Below are 22,121 nucleotides of genomic sequence, written 5' to 3'. Positions count from 1 at the left end.
ACGGGATATACTTACGCGGGTGAAACCGCGGGGCGCAGCTAGTTCAATCTAAACTAAGTACCGCAATGTTTCATTTGTGCGAGCTGATCAACTGTAATTCAAAACAATAAACACGTATAATATTTATTATATTTTAACACAACATACTAAATGTATATGTAATAAAAATATAATATAATAAGAATATAATATAATAAAAATAATAATAATATAAATATAATAAAAATATTGTATAAAAAGGTTTTCACATAATTTAAAATATCGTAGGATGTTTCAGGAAACTTGGCGACAGAAATCACTTCAAATCCAATCACGACACCCTATTTTCCGAGGAGTTTAAGCTTATAGCATAATCAAGAATGTGTCAAGTGTTTCCATCACACTTACCAGACAATCGTCCCGAAAAATATGAAATTAACACCATACAAATCGGTAGCAAATGAGCGAATCTCCTCGATAAGGGCCCATTGTCCCCTCGTTGAGACCCTTGACCCATTTCTATTGTCAACAATTCCGTCACAAGGGAGCTATGGGATATTATGGTTAAATTACATCACACTCTTATTAGCTTGGTAAGTACTTCTGACGACATTTGGTATAGACGGAGAATGGGCTCAAGCCATAAATTCTCGGGAGTTTGGATGTGAGAGACTAAAAGTAAGATCTACATCTACATACTAATAAGGTAGTATATACTTCAGGCACACAAAGTAGAGAGATTATCTTGCCAAGAGCAAGCCGATATTGTCTTATAAAAATACTAGCTGCGCCCCACGGTTTTACCCGCGTAAGTCTGTATCCCGTAGCAATATCGGGATAAAAAATGCCCATGTGTTACTCCAGTTGTCCAGCTATCTACGTACCAAACTTCATTGCAATCAGTTTAGTAATTTTTGCGTGAACTAGTAACAAACATACACATACATCCATCCTCACAAACTTTCGCGTATGTATCTGCTAGTAGGTTCATAATAATTTATAAATAATATGCAACAAAATTCCACTACACATAAAGTAATTAAAAACTTTCCACGGTCATTTTCTTCATTCAGTTCAATTAACAAGAAACAATTGTAGTGTGCAATTAAATTATGATAATTATCTTGACATAAACCCAACATTAACCGCATAAAACACGCAAGTTCAGTCCATTGTTTGATCCTTTAAAAATAACATTATAAGCGTTTAATAGTATAGTATTATAATATCTGTGGTTTATCTTTGGTGTTAAAACAGTAAGAAAAAACAAGTCCTCTTCATATTCTTGCGTATCGAATTATGTGTCTTAAGTCATATCTAATTAAGATCGGATTTGGTTCATCTTATCTTATTGGTTATATAGCAGTAGTACTATTTCTAAAAACTTCATGCACGCTTTGCAGATCCTACTAATATTATAAATGCGAAAGTTTGTAAGGATGTGTGTGCGTTTGTTGCTCTTTCACGCAAAAACTACGCAACCGATTGCCATAAAATTTAGTACGTAGACAGCTGGACAACTGGAATAACATATAGGCAACTTTTTATCCCGATATTCCTACAGGATACGGACTTACGCGGATGAAACCGTGGGGCGCAGCTAGTATTCTATCAGGAAGGAAAAAACATGACTAAAAATCCATATGCAAAATAAAAATGCAATACAAGCTGTAACAAAAATACTACGATAATTTGACCTATACACCCCAGCCGAAATGCTATGAATACAGAATCCTTAAAAAGGAAAAATAATTCAGGTTGAATATGAAATGTTTCACGGCGATACGTTTGGGAGTGTAAATACTAAACAAACACCAAACAAGAGGGTCGCTAGCACAGCGAACGTGGGTGGGTCGTGATTATTTAATGACCTCTAAAGGACTCGGGGACTTAAAGGACAGCGGGCGACGCTAAATATAAAAATAATTATAATGTAAGTAGCTTTTGCCTGCGATTTCGTACGCTTTAAATTCGAAATTTGTTTAATAGATGTGTTTATACATATAAACCTTCCTCTTGAACTGAACTCGAACACTATCTATTAAAAAAATCCAATCCAAATCCGTTGTGTAGTTTTAAGATAGTAGCTGATAGTAGATAGAGGTTTTAAGTATAGAAACAGACGCGGGAAGCTTTGCTTTATACAAAGTAGTGATTAATTAAAATTTATTAAAAAAAATTATTGCGATTGTCGTGTTTTGTGGTGGTGGTAAAACTCCAGCTATTAAAAAACGTGCAGACTTAAAACATGTACATGAACAAAATATATGAATAAATTAAAACGTTTGACAGCCCTACATGTAAATAGTGTCTAGTGCGGACCCTACGGCAAAGTTATTAATAATTCAGTAAATTTTGTGTTTGACTCCAAGGAGTAGGTTTGAATAAGTTATTTGTATCATGGATGCCCATTTCAGACCGACTTCCAAAAAGGAGGAGGTTACTATTACTGCTGTATTTTTGTTAGTGTTTGTTAATAAGTATTTATAGTCATTCTTTTTTCTACAATGTGGTGCCATCTATAATTATTTATTCAGTTGCGACCATTTGAAATAGGTATATATTATTCTATTATATTTTTTATTACATTAAGGAAAAAAAGTCTGAAAGATTTGACAATTCTAACTTCTATCCTTCTATTTAAGATTAGATTTTTATGGGAAAAACACCTTAATTTAACGGATAACAAGCTATATACGGAAATGGACCAAACATTCAATTCCATACAAAATACTTATTTAATATGTCGGCGAATCAGCCTCGGGCAGAAATGGGTCAACCTATATACAAAAGAATCTACATTTACAATAAATGTTATTGGATTTCGCCCTTTGTATAAAAATATATTAAATTGGAATAAGATAAGTGTTTTATTGAAAAAAAACTTATAAAAATTATTTTCACATTAAATATATTTGAATTATAATGACCTGAAGCTATGAAATATCCTGATTTATCTTTATTTATCGATGATTATTTTTAAAAATGATTAATAATTTTCATTGACAAATACAGTAATAGTCTGGTTACTGTTTTGCACCATATAAGCAATCAGTTCATAGTAAAAACAAATCAATATAATAGGATAAGCGTGGGAGTCGAGAATGCTTTGGCACGAATTGGGCCAGCTCGCACCGGGGGAGGTACCACACCCTCACAGAAAACCGGCGTGAAATAATAGCATGCAATAAGTGTTTCGTACGGTGAGTGGGGGAGCCGGAGGCCTATTTCCTTTTCCTCACCTTTCCCAGTCCATTCAATCTTTCCAGTCAGCAATCCTTTCCTCATCCCTTAACCCTTAAAAGCGGACAGCGCACTCACAGAGGTCTGAGCCTCTGCGAATGTTTATGGGTGGTGGTGATCGCTTACCATCAGGAGAAGCATGGTATGACATAAGGAAGCACACCTCCTAGTTTATTTTGCCAAAAATACACCGACTTGTTATCAAAATTGAAACAATATCTTATATAAATAAAATCATATTAGTTTCACTATTATTACTTGAAATAACATTGCCTTCATTGCAAACACAAAGCCAATATTTAAAATAATCAACACAACCCGCTATGAATTGATAACTTTTATTGTTTTAGTAAAATCGCGATCATAGTACACCATTTATTTAGTTTTCCCTTTAACTATGAGTGGAACTTTATTTTATTACTCCCAGAACAATAAGCATTTGATGGTATTTACATGGTATGGTATTTACATGGATGGTAATAACCATAAACAGGTGACGTAAAGAGCTATAATGGGAGTAGATTCTAAGCGGCTGTATCATGTTTGATGATATGTATTATGTACATCTTGTTTTAAAGATTGCCACGATCGATATTCACGGTGTACCACATTACAAAATAAATACTACGTATAATGAATATTTTGTCTAATTTGCTTCAAAGAGTTTTGACGATCTGTGTTGGGGATATCATGGTATTTATTTTTAAAGTTGGCTAACTGAACGTAAATAAAAAAAAGCTGTAAAGAAAATAAAGGTGCGAATAATTTCATCTATAAGATACTAGCTGCACCCGGCAAACGCTGTTCTGCCTTACTCTTATCATTTAGGGGTATGAAAAATAGATGTTGGCCGATTCTCATAGACACCGGATAAGCACAAAAAATTTCATCAAAATCGGTCAAGCCGTTTCGGAGGAGTATGGCAACGAAAACTGTGACACGAGAATTTTATATATATAGACTAGCTGCACCCGTCAAACGCTGTTCTGCCTTACTCTGATCATTTAGAGGTATGAAAAATAGATGTTAACCGATTCTCAAACATACCCAATATGCACACAAAATTTCATAAGAATCGGTCAAGCCGCTTCGGAGGAGTATGGCAACGAAAACTGTGACACGAGAATTTTATATATTAGAAGAAGATATAACAATATCTCCGAATTGTACACCTCACCACACAGCACTACTCAACATAATCGTAACATAGCAAGCGTATCCTACTAATATTATAAATGCGAAAGTTTATAAGGATGTGTATACAGCTGGACAACTCGAACAACATACTTTTTATCCCTATATTCCTATGGGATACGGACTTACGCGGGTGAAACCGCGGGGCGCAGCTAGTGATTTACAAAATATAAAGTTAAAAACAAATAAATTTGTTTAACGTTACAGCATCATATTTATTTCCTTATAGGCCACTGAGTAAGTGATATATGTACAACGCTTATAGCCCTCCTGTTCGGAGTTAGAAAATAGGCAATGTACGCATATTTAAATTCCAGACACTTAGACTCAACATTCTACAACGCAACGGTCTGGAACATGCTTTTTTTATGTCATAGCGGTCAACTGAACTGGTGGTTCACCTGATGGTAAGCGATCACCACCGCCCACGAACATTCGCAAAGGTAGTGCCTTTACGAATGCGCTGCCCGCTTTTATGGGGTAAGGGAAAAGTAAAGGATTAAATACTGGAAAGGAATGCACTGGGACGGGTAAGGAAAAGGAAACGGGCCTCCGGCTCCCCCACTCACCGTTCGAAACACAGTGGGCATGCCACTATTTCACGCCGGTTTTCTGTGAGGGTGTGTGCTTGCAGAATCTGTTTATTCCGACGAGTACAATCAGATCATCAAGAGAAGGATACACGCGTACCTTCTAGCTAAGTGCTCTCCATCTCAGGACACATGTTCGCTTACCAGAAGCAAGATTGTGCGCAAGCGCTTATACAGCCCGCGCTTGCTAGCAAGCACAATGGGAACCATGCAGCAATTATGACGCCATTTAAGTATTCTGTTGGAAAATCGCGTAAAACTACAAAATGTCCGCTTTAACTTTGTAATTGTAATAGGTACTTGGACGCCGCAGCAGGATAGGTATCTATTGAATTCAATTAACATAAGAAATACCTCAGTATCACTGGCGTATTCATAACGGAACATTTTTGGAATTAGGCACCCGAATCGGTAAACATGTTTTATTCAAACGTATGTGCATAATGATCCCTAGTCGTGTTTTAACGTTACGATAGTTTGACCTTTTGCTTAAGAAAGGAACAGCTAAATTCTCTCCCTATTAGTCTTTCTGAAGATTTGAGATGAAGGCTCTTATGAGCCTTTATGTAATTTGAAATAATAAGTATCTTATACACTATTTTCGTTTGTGGAGAAAGAATTACATATATGCAAAAAGCTATCATATTGTCAAAAAAGGTTTTATAATATGATTTATTTTATACACTTCTACTAGTCAGATGCTAGTATATGTGTGTATAACCAAGAATTAATTATTTGATTAAACATAAAACTGTCATTAAACCGTTATCCTTATTTATTAATTTAATACAAGCTAAAATAAACAACGTGATGAAATTCGTAGATCAAAGGAATATCACCGAGTTCTCGACTGACGGCCATTGTTTGAAGTGTCAGTCATGTTGAGGTTACCTGCCTTTTTAACCGACTTCAAAATATATGGTTAAATATTCCATTCTAGTTTTGTATTAATCTATTATTTTGACAACGAGCCACGGTCGTGATCAATTGAATGGTAATTGATTTATAATGATACTAGCTTTTGCCCGCGGCTCGCACGCTTAACGCGTGCTGTAATTTTGATGTTATACATATACGGTATACACCTTCCTCTTGAACCACTGTATCTATTATCGAAAAACCCCCATCAAAAGCCGTTGTGTAGTTTTAAAGATTTAAGCACACATAAAGTAGTGGTGGCTCAGTGGTGAGAACCTCGGACTTCAAAATCGATAAGTCGGGGTTCGAGACCAAGCGAGCGTGCAAGAAATAAATTGATTTTTCAATTTATCTGCGCATATCGATAATATCACCACTGCTTAAAACGGTGAAGAAAAACATCGTGAGGAAACCGGCATATCTGAGAATCAAAAATTCGACGAAATGTAACATCTGCCAACCCGCACTTGGCCAGAGTGGTGGATTATGGCCTGAACCCTCATAGGAAGCATGTGTCCCAGCAGTGGGAACATATATGGGCTGATGATGATGATGAAGCACACGTAGGGACATAGGGACAGAGAAAGCGACTTTGTTTTATAATATGTAGTGCAGAGATGAGTTATTGATAGATTGTTCACATATTTCGATATGTTCATGTAAAACTCACAATTATGTTTGTGAATCAAATCGGCTGATCTTTTATTGTAATTTTCTAATGACTAAAATATATTTTATTTCTAATAATCACCCTATTTATGGAGTCATAAATAGGATGACTTTCCATAATGCACTTTCGCATTATGTATAAATGAATTGTAAATACGCATAAGTAATACATATTATATTAAAATAGATTGTTTAGTGCGATGATGATAATGTTATAACGATGACGCCAATGATGTAATGATAAAATACTAATAAGCCTTTTTTATACTGGGTAAATCTTGCCTAGATCACCCAAGGCCCCCGGGGAAAGGGGGCCATGGGTTGTCGGATTCCTACCGACTAAACACTATGTTCCGTCGAGCAGCTTTAGTGGAGGAGTCAAGGGTGCTAGTTGAGATACGGCCGCGACCCCCAGGCCTAATAAATCAATAAGAATTAATCAGTATTGCATGTGTAAGTGGCATAAATAGATAAGAAGTTATCTATTGGACTGGAATACGCGATATTTTTAACTTTCTACCTTTAGGTCTTACCCTATCTAGGATCTGAACCGTAATGTGAAGGGGTTATGTGTATAGGTCCAAGAGTTAAACAGGGCGTAAATATGCGTAATTATAGATGAGGGTTGTTTTACGCAGATAATAAAAGTGATCATGTTTTATAATTTATGTAGCTATTTTTATGATAATTATATCCGTTTAAACGTATTAAACCGTTCTGAAGTTAACTTTTGATAAAATTCCCTCCAACTTTATGGTAATTGACTCACTTGGACATTTTTTTTATCGTAACACTAGTTGTCCGCCCCGGCTTCGCCCGTGGTACATATATAGCATATAGCCTTCCTCAATATATGGGCTATGTAACACTGAAATAAATTTTCAAATCGGACCAGAGAGAGAGAGAGAGAGTATAGCGCGAACAAACAAATAAAGAAACAAACTTCAGCTTTATAATATTAGTATATACTTAGTATATACTATATAGTATAGATACCTATATTTTTCAAAATTTAAGAAATTAATCGATTCCAATGCACAAATTATGTACGACTATATACATACAAATTAAAATCTATTTTCGAAGTCGGTAAAACTGAGAACATTACCGCGCTCAAAGAAATGGCAACACCGGAAAATTTAAGTACTATAAAGTTTGTAAACTATAAACTTGGTAGAATTTAGTTGTTGGCAGAGTTGCCAACCGTATCTTGCTTGTCTCACAATTTATATCCACTTTTTGTCCACTGGCGGTTACACCCCACATAAGAGAAGTATTTTATGTAGTTATGTAATCTGGATATCTATAAAGCTACCAAAAATTATAAAATTATACAGTTAATAATATATATCAACTTTATTATTTCAATTTGCTTTTATATAGAGTATACGTAAGGAAATTATTTATTCCTGCGTTCCTAATCAAGATAATAAGATAAACTCACGCAATTATTGTATTGCCACTGATCCTTGATAAGTGTACAAACTTTTTAATTAAATCAGTCCGTTTAAAGTGGGTCAAAATGAAGTCTTAAGAAGTCGTAAGCGAGTAAAAAGCGTGTTAAAAAGAAGTGCTCAAATAAATAACACGCAATAAATTTGTAAGCAATATGAACAATTATTGTTGATTTTAACTTCAGCGTTCTTCAGATAGGTCATGCATCATTTTCTTTACAAAGAACGTTATATTACGAGATCCGACCAATCAGCGCTGTCGGTTGTCTGTGTTTACACAGGGCCGCACACACACATGCGTAATTACATATCGTTGTTCAGAAATCAGTATACGCGCTTTACTATAAATCTATTGATTCCGTTTAAAAATAATCACTAATAAATTACACACACTAATAATCATAATGATTGCCCATACTTACCATATTTTTTAATGGGTATAATGAGGTTTTGTTATAAAAAATGTTTAGTGGTATATTCGCGATTTTTTTTGCAGTACTTTAAATAAAAGTTAAAAAAAAAAACAACTATTCATAAATACTTGTAAAGGTTTTGTGTTCGCGTTTGACTTTAAGACAATTTAAATCACGATTTTCTAATCAAAATCGATACAGAAGGTACTTTTCATTGTTTACCAAAATCAAGCTATATTCATCAAAATTTTTCCTCATCGACTCATTATATATCGCTTGTTATAATTTTTATACAAAATTGCTATATGTTTAAATTAACTTGCAACATAAACCGATTGTATGATATAAACCAGATGTTTCATAAGTAGGTAGGTATTCTTTTTCTGTGCGTATGCGCTTATTACAAGGTTTATTTTCGATTTGATCTTATTGTGAAGCTGATGAACGAAATTTTATATCTGCGCTGCGTCTGTATGATATTCAATTTATATTACGTAAAAACCTTTTTAATGAATTAACGACTACAAGAGTCGTATATAAAAAATGCTTAGTTATTTTTTGTAATCGACAAAATGAATCCGTGCAACTTAAGAATCCCGAATCCATGTATAAATAACAATATCGTTTCTTATAAAATAATAATAAAAATTATAGAATCCATATTGATCAATAAGTATTTATGAAATAAATGTTACAACAATAGGTCGTTGAACACGTAAATGGTGATTAATATTTCCGTATATGGGATGACAATTAACACGTGAGCTTCTATATTCTTAATGTGACATATATGATGGGATATTGTACGTGCATAGTACATACTACATAGTAGGCCGTAGTACGTATGGTATCACGAAGATGATGTAGACAAAGACAATACTCAATTTAAAAAAACTAGTCATAAGTTATTTAGTCAGTGCCTAAAACTTATCTTTTTAATTGCGAAAACTTTAAAGATCGAGTGCTCTGTGTGTTTTATTATTATTTTTCTAAATTTCTATCGTTAAATATGGCGACACCTATTGACAGTGTTGCCCGGAATATTACTCTAAGTGTTAAATATTATTCTGTATTACTGAAGCGGCGGTGACGATACGCTTCATTTCAGAGATAACTTCGTGGCACTATATACCTATGATGAGAGGAACTTATTGGTGAAAAATGATTACTCGTTATCCTAAAATTGCTGTTAATGTAAGATGAAATTTAAAAATAATGAATCGTATTTTAAAAGAATACACTATATTACCTGCTGCCTGACTTTTTTTAATCATTGGCATAAAAAATCCTAATAATACGAGTTTCTGAATATTAAAGTGTTTGTTTATTTATTTGTCTCTCTTTTACATCACAACGGGCCGATTTTTTGTGTCTGTATATAGTTAGGAGGCCAGAGTGAGCCAGAGTAGCAGTATAATAAGACAGGCTATTTTTTCCGCAATGAAAGCAGAAACATCTCATTAAATGGGAAATTCCTTTGGCGAAAGCTGGTGGTAAAATTAGAGAATTCATATTATTATACTTATAATAATACGACATAATAAACTTTACGGACGGCCGACGAGGTTATAAATATTTTGATAAGCAAGTCGATCCCACTTCAATTTGTTGTTTGCACATATTACAGATAGGATAACATTTAAATGCAAAATAATTTAAATTGCAATGGTTATTGTATAACTACACAATTATGGAACTAACTTAGCAATTAAAATTCTATATGCGATTTAAAAAAAACAATACAAGTAGGTACATAAAACTGCTGTACTTTTTTTTTGCTAATTAATAATAGTAACTTTTGTAGCCTTTACTTTGTGCTCCGTACATTGTTATTCTTACATATAATTTCGCCTAACCCGGTGCTTCTACTAAGCCACAACGAAACCGGCCAGTGTTAATAACAAATAAACATTGTATGGCAATCTATTATCGTACGTTGGTCAAACCAAAACGTGACTACTTAGGATAATCGTTTACTAACCTTATCGAAACGCCAACAACCGCAAACACAATTATCACTTAAACAGCAGTCAACACACGCAAAACAACACAATATAGAAGCGGAATTATGTCAATAATTTATTGTAATATGCTATCGTGGGTCCGCTGAATTGCGCGCGAAATCCGACACGCGTTACACAGACAACGCGAACTCGCGGACTGTAAGAAAAGTGGAAATCGGATGTCTATGCTCTATGGCAGGTGACCCGCGCATGCGCGCTCGGCCAAGGTCGCACGTGAAGTCTAGTTTATGGCTTCATAGCCGATGATTTACCTAACGATACGGTTGCGAATGCGATTTACAATGTGTAAATTAGCGTGCGACTTGGGAGTGCCATACATCTCAATTAGACAAGTATATATTGTATTTAGATGTAAGGAATACCTATGCTGAATGATTTACTTTCCCATAACACCAATGCGTTTGGAGAAACTGCGTCTTCATTTAAACTTCTAAGTGTAGATTTAGTCCGCTCTGTAGTAACTTAGTAAGCCTCATTCTTATAAAATAAAACAAACTCGATTTATAGTTAAGTATATATTTAACCAACAAGATAAAAGGCCTGAAATAAATGTAACAAAAACAACTTAAATATAATTAATAACTTTCTTTTCAATAATTTAACAAAAAAAAATAGCTCATGGTATTAATACATTTCCATAACCGCCACCAAAATAAATAAAGTAAAAAGCTAAAAGTCCATCTTTATCACGTAAATGACAATAAGAAAGTGTTTAATAGGTATCTTAAATAACAATAATAAATATATAACTAAAAAACAGACATTAAAACGATTGTATCTACTGTTTGCATTTTTTAAACAAAAACGTACTTGATTTTCTTAATTAGTCTTTACATCGTATACCCTAATAATAATTTACTTTTCTAAATTCACACGACGTCTCATGTCCTATGCATCACGGAATGCATATTATAAACAATGACAACAACTAATCATCAATGTAAAATGGCGCCTGTCTTTTATTCAACAATTTGGCGGGCGGAATCTCCATCGAGTGTTTGTCATTGCAATGACGTTTCAATTCCGAATACTTCCTAAACTTCGACCCGCAAAGTAAACAGTCGACGATAATTTTTCTAACGTTGTGTATCTTCCACTCGTGGTCCCACTTATCCTTTAGAGAACCGAAGTAGTCCTGACAGAATCTACATCGAAACCTAGAACTCTCCTTCGAATGATAGGCTTTTATGTGTTTATTGAGCATCGACTCGAAATAAAACTTTTTATCGCAAAAGAAACAAGCGATCGGCACGTTCTTATTGTGATATTCCATGTGTTGTGCTATCATTTTCTTCGAGTGAAATTTACGCTGGCAAAGGTCACACTGGAAGAACATCGTTCCGTGGATTTTCTTGTGTTTCGAGAAGTTACTCGAATCGCTGAAGGACTTATCGCAAAATGTGCATTTGTACAGAGTGAGTTTAGCGTGCTCGCGTAAATGCGCTTTATATTTATCGACTTTAGTGAAGGTTTCCGCTTGGCAAACTTCGCAGGTGATAGTGAGGGTGCCATTCTTGTTAACCGGAGTCTTTGCTAGAGTGCTCCTTATGACATGTTCGATTAAATGACGTTTGAGATCGCTGATACGGTCGAATTTCTTCTTGCACACGTCGCACACCTACGAATAGAAATGAGCTTGAAATTGGATTTCTCGATTAATGTTACTAGCTACTATGTGCCAAGATTATTAAGATTTATTATTAAGGCTGATATTTTTTAAGAAAATGTAAAAAGCAAGCAAGGAATAGGTTACGAAATCTGTTGCTGGCCTGAGGACCATTGGAGCAAAAAATCATATAAATAATATATTTATTTAAACTTCCATTTGAATACTATGAATATATATAATTGGACAGAGCAATTGGAAAGCAAATTTGCAAGTGGGCAGGGTAGTTAAATTTAAGGAAAACAATACTTATTCTATAAGATAACAGGTACACAAGTACAGTGGAACACAAGTCCCTCTGTGTTGTTGAGGTCAGTGTAGGTATCAAACTGTCCTGTCTGACCCTTTTTAACGATTTCCATGTTTAATGGAGCTGTAAAAGCAAGATTGCCGGAATAAAAAATGAAAAAACTAAGTTAGTTAGCCACAAAAAATATCTTTAAATCGGCTTCGAAATATCCAACAGTGAAATATTTTTTTTAAATCAGTCAGTAATTCTTGAGATTGGCATGAACAAACAAACAAACTCGTTAGCTTTATATAATTAGTATATATCAGAAGGGTGAAGGGATTTAGAGACTTGGACAATTTGATTGTTTTATTGACCATCTTGCGGGAATCGCATCCTTTAGTATTTATTATTATAGCATTCACAATTGGCTTCTGGACTAGACTAGAAAAAAAACTTATAGGAGAAGGGCGGCAAAGTAATAATACCGGTTATACTTGGTATAAAAATGCTGTTTTATTTAAGAGCGTATTTAAAATAAACTAAAAATTGATCAACGCAATACCAAGGCTATTTATAAAATGATAACTTTCTCTATATTAATAATACTTTGATACTATATCCATAGCAACTGTGGCATTGACCTCAATGCTAGTAATACGTAAATTAATTAGTATTAATATCATTTAATCACTAATTCGCTCAAGAATTAATGTGTGTAGATAACCATTGGAAATGTTGAATCATATATCATATCGGATTCTGGTATCGGCTGTTAAACTTATACGATAATTTATAGTATTTTTATACTATTTATTTTATAGTATTTGTATACTATAATTATTTATTTTCAAAAGGTCACACTTAACCATCTCAGGTTACGTTTATTACGCCTTCCTCAATAATGGGCTATCTAACACCGAAATAATTTTTCAAATCAAACCAGTAGTTCCTGAGATTAATGCGTTCAAACAAACAAACAAACAATCTAATATATAAAATTCTCGTGTCACAGTTTTCGTTGCCATACTCCTCCGAAACGGCTTGACCGATTTTGATGAAATTTTTTGTGCTTATCCGGTATCTATGAGAATCGGCCAACATCTATTTTTCATACCCCTAAATGATAAGAGTAAGGCAGAACAGCGTTTGCCGGGTGCAGCTAGCATTTGTATAGATAAATACAAATAATACTACATAATAAGTGAAGCATGATAGAAAATGTCTAATAGCTAGTTTTCTTGTTGATATCATTTTGATGTTTATATAAAACTCAATTTGTATGACACAGTCATGCAAGATGGTTTAAAGAACTTGACACACGAAATAATGAAATCATCCTTACGATTATTTTTATGTCATTGCGGACAACTGAGCTGGTGACTCGCCTGAACATTTGCAGAAGTAGGGCTGATGCAAACACGTTACCCGCTTTGAAAGGGTAAAGGATAAGGAAAGGATTGACGACGGGTATTAAGTAATGGACTGAAAAGAGTCGGGAAAGGATACGAGCCTCAGGCTCTCGCACTCACCGAACGAAACACAGTAGCATGCACACATGCTACAATTTCATACAATTTTCTGTGGGGGTGTGGTACTTCCCCGGTGTGAGCTGGCCCAATTCGTGCCGAAGCGTGCTCGATTCAAACATTTCTAATAAATGCGAAATTAATGTGGCGTCAATCTGTCTCCACGTCATCACCACTGCATCAATCCAGATAAATGCACGAAAAACTGAGAGGGTCTATTTCTCCTTTGACTACGCGGGCAAAACCGCGGGGAAAGCTTGTTAATAATGAACCAGTAGAACGTAATAAAAGTAGCCACATTAAATCAGAAACAAGCAAAAAAAAACACCTACCTTTCGACACCTTGCGTTTTTATGACACTTCGACTGCACCAGGAACATTTTATTCGACATGACTTTCCGTATCACAGAGTTCGCTTCAGCTATATCCCTCTCCTTCACTTGGTAGTCCACACCCACACTGTCACTATTAAAACTATCACACTCCGAATCACTTTTCACATTTTTGTGCAACTCAATATGAGCCTTATAGTCCGTGTATTCCACCGTAGTGTATTCACAATAACTGCACGTGAACTGAAAGTGATTTTTGTTTATATGGTTCTGCAACGCAACGTCGTCGGTATACGACTTCTTGCAGTAAAGGCAGGCGTGCTTTCGCGTGTGTATCTTGCTGTGGTTGCGAAGGGTGAATTTCGATGCGAACACTTTGTGGCACTTGTCACATTCCAGTTCTGGGTCGCCGTGGCCTGAAAGTTTTAACATATTTGTGAAAACTTTCAGAAATCATTTCAAATTGTCATAACTAGACTCACTTAGAAATTTCTGAGGTAACATACCAAAAAAAATACAGTCAAATTGATTCCTTTTTTGAAGTCGGCTGAAAATTTCAGCAATTTAGAAATTAATTTTTGGAGATAGAAGCGCCTATATGTATGAGAAAATTCAAAATTTCTTATAAATCGATGCAGTATCCAACCACCAAGTTTAGTTGTAAATGAAACATATTTATTATAAAATAAAATCGACCAATCCATTACTACTAAACTACTGACTTAATGTTTAGGTCAAAAAGGCCTAACTTTGAAATAACATACAATTTTTTTTATGACAGTGCAAACAAAGGAGCTGATAGGTCTTGATGTTATGTGGTTACCACCGCTCATAAGCACTTGCAACACAGTGGTCAAAAGAAGTTAATTAATAGCGCCATCTATAGGAATTTTTGTTGAGATTAAAATGTTCCTTACAATTCATCTTCCCTTAGGAATTTAATAGGAATAAGAAATTTTACTGCAATAAATATAACTATCTACAGACACAAAAGTCATACCATAAAATCAAGACAAGCAAATAAATCATTAAAAAAACACAGCATGCATATCGCACAGATTGCATATTAGTAAGGATAATATATCCTACATATATTTAAATTAAATCCTTTAGATTCACTTGAATACAAAGAAAAAAAAACTAAAAATATCACTTACCCAAGCAATGCTGTTCAAACTTTGATTGAGTTTTCAAATTCTTATTACAGTATGTGCAATTGAATCTCACTTCATCATCATTAAAGACGGAGACTTTTGGACTCTTGTGACTGCCCACCATGTGCTGTTTAAATGCTGTTATTTGATCAAATATCTGCTTGCATTTATCACACTGGTACTTTTTATGCATTAAATTATTACTGGTCTCTGGAAAAAACGTATAGGAGATTGAACTTTATATACATGGAGAGAAGACACATTGGATTAGTTTTGCATATTTCATGGTTGTATAATAATAATAAAAAACAGAATGAAGGAAGTTATTTTTTATATACAACTTGGATTGTTTAACTAAACAGATTAAACATAAATTTTTATTCCTTGCTCAATCAAACTTTAAACTTAATTTTAATTTATATTGATCTGTTCATTTTGATTATCACATATATCATACTCATTCTAAATTTATTTTATTTCTTTTTATTCAACAATATTAACTAATCAAATAAACTGTATTCAATCACAGGAAAATATTAAGTAATAAAAATTAAAATACTCCTGGCAAGTATTAATTTACAATAAATAATAAAGCATTTAAAACCCAATATAAAAGCCAAAATGCAATTAATGTATTATATAACATGAATTATATAGCAATTAAAGGTTTCTTATAATTTTATATGCAAAATGTACATACCAATAACAACTTCACTATCATTACTATCTTTACATTCCAAAGAAGGATCATTGATTGATATATTCTGTATGGTTTGACCAAATTGTGAATCATGCCCCAAGTACAATATAGTCCTTTGTTGTTTTGACAATGACTGTATATCTTTAGACATTAGCTGCCTCAGGGCACTATTGTTACTCTGTATATCAATGTATTTCAATTCCTCCCTGGTTTTATTCTCCTTTGCTGTTATTATATCATCAGAGAGTTGAGAAAGGTATACACCGCACTGTACTTCATCATCTTCATAGCTGGTCTGGTTATTTGTGTCCACAGAATGGCTCTTTCTAAACTTTTTATGTTCAAATTCTTCTGGCGCTGCATACTGAATAGATTTGTTGCAGTTGTATACATTCTGAGTTATGTATGTGCTATGCTGTTCAACTGTTATGTGACTCGAGTGTGATTCTTGATAAATTGAATATTTCTCTAGAGATTCTGCTGTATTATAGTTATTATATACATATGGACTCCTTGCTGGGTCAATCCAGACTTGAGACTGGTTGTAAGAAGTGTCATTGTGATTGCCTTCACTTATAGTAGCATTTTGAATAGAATCAGATGAATTCGAATCCTCGTTGATATTATAACTGTCCACGAGTTTTACATTGCAAAAACCCGAGTAAATACACATGATGTTCCCGTCTGTATCCAACGACGTAACGTTCAGATCGAGATACACGTTATCGGTAACTTCAGAGTTTGTTTCCAATGCCGTACACTTTTTAGGAATAAGGAACACTGGATACGGTTCTTCCGATACAGTAGCAAGCACTTCTTCCTCGTCCATTTTTGATAAAACTACGACACAACAAAATAATACATTGCTTTTATACAACCGGCCTTTCGTTATTACTCAAATACCATAACACACCAATATAAGGTAAACAAATTACTAAAATACCCCTTGCGGTTTGTAAAATTAATAAAAATGTGAGTAAAAATTACTTACCACGTGTTACGACGGTGTCTCGAAGAAATTCCTTTTGTAAAAGAATGATTGAAGGCAGGCATAATTACTTTTAAGTTCAATCTACCTGCAAGTATTATTAAAAGTCGTAGGTGAATCAGGAACTTTGAAAATTGAAATTGCTAACGTTTCATAGCAGGCAAATACCGACCATATGTAATATTATTATTTTAACTGTTAATTTTGCACGTTTATACAAATATTTGTTTGCTAATTCATTATTATTCTTAATTTTTGTTTACAAATTGAATTTCGAATTGCAATATTACAGTGCATATATTGAACTCTATCGCAATTTATTTAAGGTTCATATCAGACTTAAGTTATTTCGACAGTTACGAGCGCATGACATAATATTTTAGAGGTGTAAGAAAATCATTTTTTTTATTTCCATATGCCATAAGTTCAATGTTAAATGATAAAATTTTAGTAATGATGAAAATTATTTTTGAAATCATTGTCACTAACTACCAAAGTTTTTTCAATAAATTTAATCAGATTCACTCAAAATATTCTTTATTTTAAGCAGTTCGTCCTTTTTATTAAACTTATTAAAAACACAATTGCTAATTTAAAAAATTGATACCTACATAATTACACAATTGCATTAAAAAAAAAACACTTTTCCTCTTTTAAAGCATAGACCACACGATACTTAGTCAGTTCCAGTTATATGTACCTACTTAGATCTCATCATCATCATCGGCCCATATTTGTTTCCACTGCTCCTATGCTCCTCTTCGTCCTAGACTCAGCTACTAAGCACCACGATCGCCATAAGCGCCAATTTCCTCACGATATCTATCTTCACTGTTTCAAACAGTGGCGATGTGGATAATGTGCAGATAAATTAAAAAGTCTAGTTTAGTTCCTGCCTGGTCTCGATCGCCGACTTTTTCATTTAAGTCCGAGGTCCTCGCCACTCAGCCACCACTGCCTTTAGATATCATTGCATGCTATTCTAATAGCTTTGACCTTAGACCCTTTCACTTTAAATGTAGTTAATTATTATATTATCTGTGCTTTAACATACATGTGCATTGTTTTTATGGTTGGCGTTTTCATTTCCTAGGCCTGGAGGATTTATGATTCATCCAAAGTTTGTAATTTTGTATATATAGATAGGTAGGCTGTTACCATAGTTAAACGTGAATGTGCATATTTTATGTTGCTATTGCCTTTTAGCAGATGCTATAACGCTTCTGAATAACTGCACGATTATTAGAATGTTTTCAATTTCATGATGAACTGAATACCTGTAATTTACGGTATCTAAACATATATTCAAGGAACTGATATCAAATCAAATGAAATAAAACTCTAATTCAAATTTTAAATTGCTAACAAGGTGACTTACGAAATATTGTGAAGTTTAAATACAGAAAATAGTAAATCTAAATGTATACTTAGCTATAAAAAGCTAAAAATAGTATCAACTAAATTGTCTTATTTTCTCTTATGCAGAGTATATGTAGATGTTTACGAAATTATTAAAACAGGATTCTAAGACAAACTCATGAAATTATTGTATCTATTATCACTGATCGTTCATAAACTAAACGTAAGTTTTGAATGAAAAACTGTCCGTTTCATGTGGTTCAAAATCGAGTTTTAGAGTCGTTGACATATAAGCATTTAAAGCTAATAAAATGTGTTAAAAGATTCATCATCATCATCATCATCATCAGCCCTTATATGTTCCCACTGCTGGGACACAGGCCTCCTATGAGGGTTCAGGCCATAATCCACCACGCTGGCCAAGTGCGGGTTGGCAGATGTCAAATGTCGTCGAACTTTTGATTCTCGGACATGCCGGTTTCCTCACGATGTTTTCCTTCACCGTTTTAAGCAGTGGTAATGTTGTCTACACGCGCAGATTAAAATTGAAAAATCAATTTATTTCCTGCACGCTCGCCCGGTCTCGAACCCCGACTTATCGATTTTGAAGTCCGAGGTTCTCACCACTGAGCCACCACTGCTTTTAAAAGATTGCTATGCATGGAATACCATACTTTTTTTTTATAGTGGGGAAATCTTGCATAGATACCCACGGCCCCCGGGGATGGAGCTGTGGGTTATGTCGGATTCTTACCGACCAAAACCCCACTGTGTTCCGTCTAGCTACTTGAGTGAAGGGGCCACGGGAGCTGGTTAAAATACGTCCGCGACCATGGAATACCATACTGCATAGAAGGTATATATACGTTAGTTGTTTCTATGTTTGGGACTTGGGTATGCCTCGTCTAGGAAATGTTATAGTTTTAGTGTACCTATTGTTAACTGTTAACGGACAAGATCAAAAAATGGATTATAACATTTCTTGTATTATCAACGTTTTTTATTGTTGTCTACAATAACAGAATCAAAGTCAAGGTCAGGAGGATTCATTAACACAACCATATCTATTTAGATAATTCATCACACATTTAATATAAATAGGGGACTTGCTAACATGGAATTTATATGCATCTAAACTGCAAACAAGAAATACTTCAATATGTTCTCCAAACTTATAGGAACAGTGTTATTGATTTCTCTTATTACATGGACAAAAGGTATAACTACTTATAATTAAATTATTATTTTTTTTATTATAAAAAGAAAAAAAAAATCTTCAAGAAATCTATTAATTGTACTAATTAAATGGTCGACATTTAATAAAATTCAATATCACCGGTGAAGACGCTAGGAACTGTATCTATGAAGCGACTTTATAGAAATTTTTACGTACAAGAAGCTATAAAAATCCTCTTAAACCTGGTACTTTTTTTTCAGGGAGTCCAGTAGAAATCCAATCCAAGAATGTAGTAAAAGAGTTACATGAACAGGTGCCTCGGATCGTTGGCGGTGAAGACGCTCCTTACAAATACGCTAAACACATGGTGGGCTTGCTAGTGGGTAAAGTTTTTAAGTGGTTTACTTGTGGAGGCTCCATAATAACAAACAAACATGTATTAACTGCTGCCCATTGTGTAGAACCTAATATCTTCTGGGGAGAACTCAACCCGTGAGTACATAAAAATATATAAAAAAATAAACTTAGTATTAAGAACACTTTTTCGTTGTCTATGATAATTTCAATAACAATACATACATATTTTGATTAATACAGACACACTTAGACTACACCCTGCATTATTATTATTGTTTTTTTTTAAAGGGATTTATCGACCATTTTAATAAGTAACATAAAAAGTAAAAAAACGCGATATATTTTAAAAGTAAGCGCCTGTGAACAAATCCTGAAAATAGCACATAACTTAATAAAATATTCCTTTTTTCAGAGAATTCTATGGTGTTATTGGTACAAATTATTGGAACAAAACAGACAATACTGTAATAAGATTCAAAGGGTACGCCATTCACCCCGATTGGTCGTGGATTAGTTTAAAGAATGACATTGCAGTGTTGACAACTGTGAAAAAAATGGAGTTTAATAATCGTGTTGGCGCCATTCCGTTGAATTTCAATTTGGTGAACGGAAGAATAAATACTTTTGTCACTGGCTGGGGTAATCCTGAAGTGAGTAAATGAACATTTGTTGGAAGTTTTAAATTCTCTGTTTAATTTTAATCAAAATCTTTTTGAGCAATCTTTTCAAAAGTCATTCATATTAACAGATACAAAATATTATTTACAGCTTTTCGGCGAAACGCCACATGCATTGCAAATTCTTCGCGTAAATACAATCTCCAACAAAGAATGTTCGATCAGGTTGTGGTGGGCAAATATTTTGGACGGAGGCCTCGCGCCTCCCTTTGACGCAGCTTTGGAAATCTGTACTCTGCATTCTCCTGGTCATGGGATGTGTCATGTATGTTTGTTTATTTTTATTTAAATATACTGTATATAGTACATTAAAATTTAAAATTGGCATATAGAGAATTGGTATATAGTGTTGGTATATAGAAGTTAAATAAATATTTTTCTGATATTCAGACTTAATTGAGGTGTTAAATTTAATATCTTGACACGATTAATTCAATTGTTATTAGCGCCATCTAGCGGAGCACTGAACAAGATTTTTTAAAGAATAGAAATGAACGATACTATACTAATAATTTCTCTATTACAGGGTGATTCAGGCAGTGCACTAGTAGAACAAAATACTCGACAACAGATCGGTATTGTGTCTTGGGGCTTTCCTTGCGCCCGGGGAGCACCTGACTTTTTCGTCAGAGTTAGCGCATTTTCTGACTTCATCATTGAAAGTGTAGGTGGTATTCTTTAAGTATTTTTAATGTGGTTTTTTGAAATAAACAATGTCTATTCATATGTTTTTATTTTTCTTTGACATTTCCAGAATAAAATCATAAATGTATATTTACATTGTATCTATATCAAAAGTGTCTGTAATCAGACAATAATAAAATTACAAATTAATATTATAGATTGAAATCAAAATATTGAATTTATTATGTAATAAGCGAACCAATTAAGAATAGAAGGTTAATTTACTTTAGTGTCAAAAGTAATCTGAAAAAATTGCGTTTTAATTCTAAAATATTTATGAATAACAAGTTTATTTTATTCTGACTACTAGCTGCGCTTTGTGGTTCCACCCGCGTATCCCGTAGGAATATCGGGATAAAAAGATATTATATTTTTGTTTAGTATCTAATTTGAATACAAACTTATAGCCTTAAATAGATTACTAGTTGATTTTAATTGCTAATAACACTAAATAATCTATGGATTTGCAATTGCGCTTAGTCGATCCTATTTTTATTATTTTATGTCATATGAACACGAAATTTGAAAATTCATACTTTTATCAGATAATAATTGCATAATCATGTTATTATTTTAATTCATTGAAAGTCATCATCGTCACATGATAATGCAGTTTCACTGATTTTTTTCTTCTTCCATTATGGCAATAAGTTTCAACTATTTGCCAGTGTCAAGTTTATAAAGTTAGGGAAACAAATTTTCTTTAAAGATTTAACACGTTGGCTGCTGAAACACACCTGTTGTGTAAAAATGCTTGGAACCAAGGATGCGGCTTTACACGCCTA

General features: G+C 33.8%; 2 protein-coding genes across 3 annotated transcripts in view; both read right to left on the bottom strand.

Annotated features, from left to right (window-relative positions):
* The window catches only part of LOC119832811 (1-phosphatidylinositol 4,5-bisphosphate phosphodiesterase), a 61,102-nt gene extending 50,493 nt beyond the window's left edge, over positions 1-10,609 (bottom strand). The window contains exon 1 of one of the 2 annotated variants that reach the window (XM_038356583.1): positions 10,442-10,609. The gene's annotated coding sequence lies outside the window, so the exon portion shown is untranslated. The remainder of the gene's footprint in view (positions 1-10,441) is intronic. The other variant, XM_038356581.1, reaches the window with a different exon arrangement.
* Positions 10,610-11,412: 803 nt separating this feature from the next.
* On the bottom strand, positions 11,413-16,923 carry LOC119833026 (PR domain zinc finger protein 5-like). The gene is made up of 4 exons (XM_038356895.1): positions 16,095-16,923; positions 15,398-15,604; positions 14,241-14,656; positions 11,413-12,102 (listed from the first exon to the last, which is right to left on the bottom strand). Exons 1-4 carry the CDS (start codon positions 16,921-16,923, stop codon positions 11,413-11,415), a joined length of 2,142 nt encoding a protein of 713 aa, XP_038212823.1.
* Between the last annotated feature and the right edge of the window lie 5,198 nt (positions 16,924-22,121).

The sequence above is a fragment of the Zerene cesonia genome, chromosome 16 (genome assembly GCF_012273895.1).
Source record: "Zerene cesonia ecotype Mississippi chromosome 16, Zerene_cesonia_1.1, whole genome shotgun sequence".
NCBI classification, from domain to species: domain Eukaryota; kingdom Metazoa; phylum Arthropoda; class Insecta; order Lepidoptera; family Pieridae; genus Zerene; species Zerene cesonia.
The sequence above is the reverse complement of the archived record's forward strand: the minus strand, read 5'-3'. Positions and strand labels throughout refer to the sequence as shown.

What these genes read in the sequence shown, in the direction of transcription:
- LOC119833026 (XM_038356895.1), bottom strand. Translation starts at nt 16,923, where the DNA reads ATGGACGAGGAAGAAGTGCTTGCTACTGTATCGGAAGAACCGTATCCA. An exon ending in GTTTGAACAGCATTGCTTGG is followed by an intron (nt 14,657 to 15,397) that starts GTAAGTGATATT and finishes TAAAACTTTCAG; the next exon opens with GCCACGGCGACCCAGAACTG. An exon ending in AAAACGCAAGGTGTCGAAAG is followed by an intron (nt 12,103 to 14,240) that starts GTAGGTGTTTTT and finishes TTCTATTCGTAG; the next exon opens with GTGTGCGACGTGTGCAAGAA.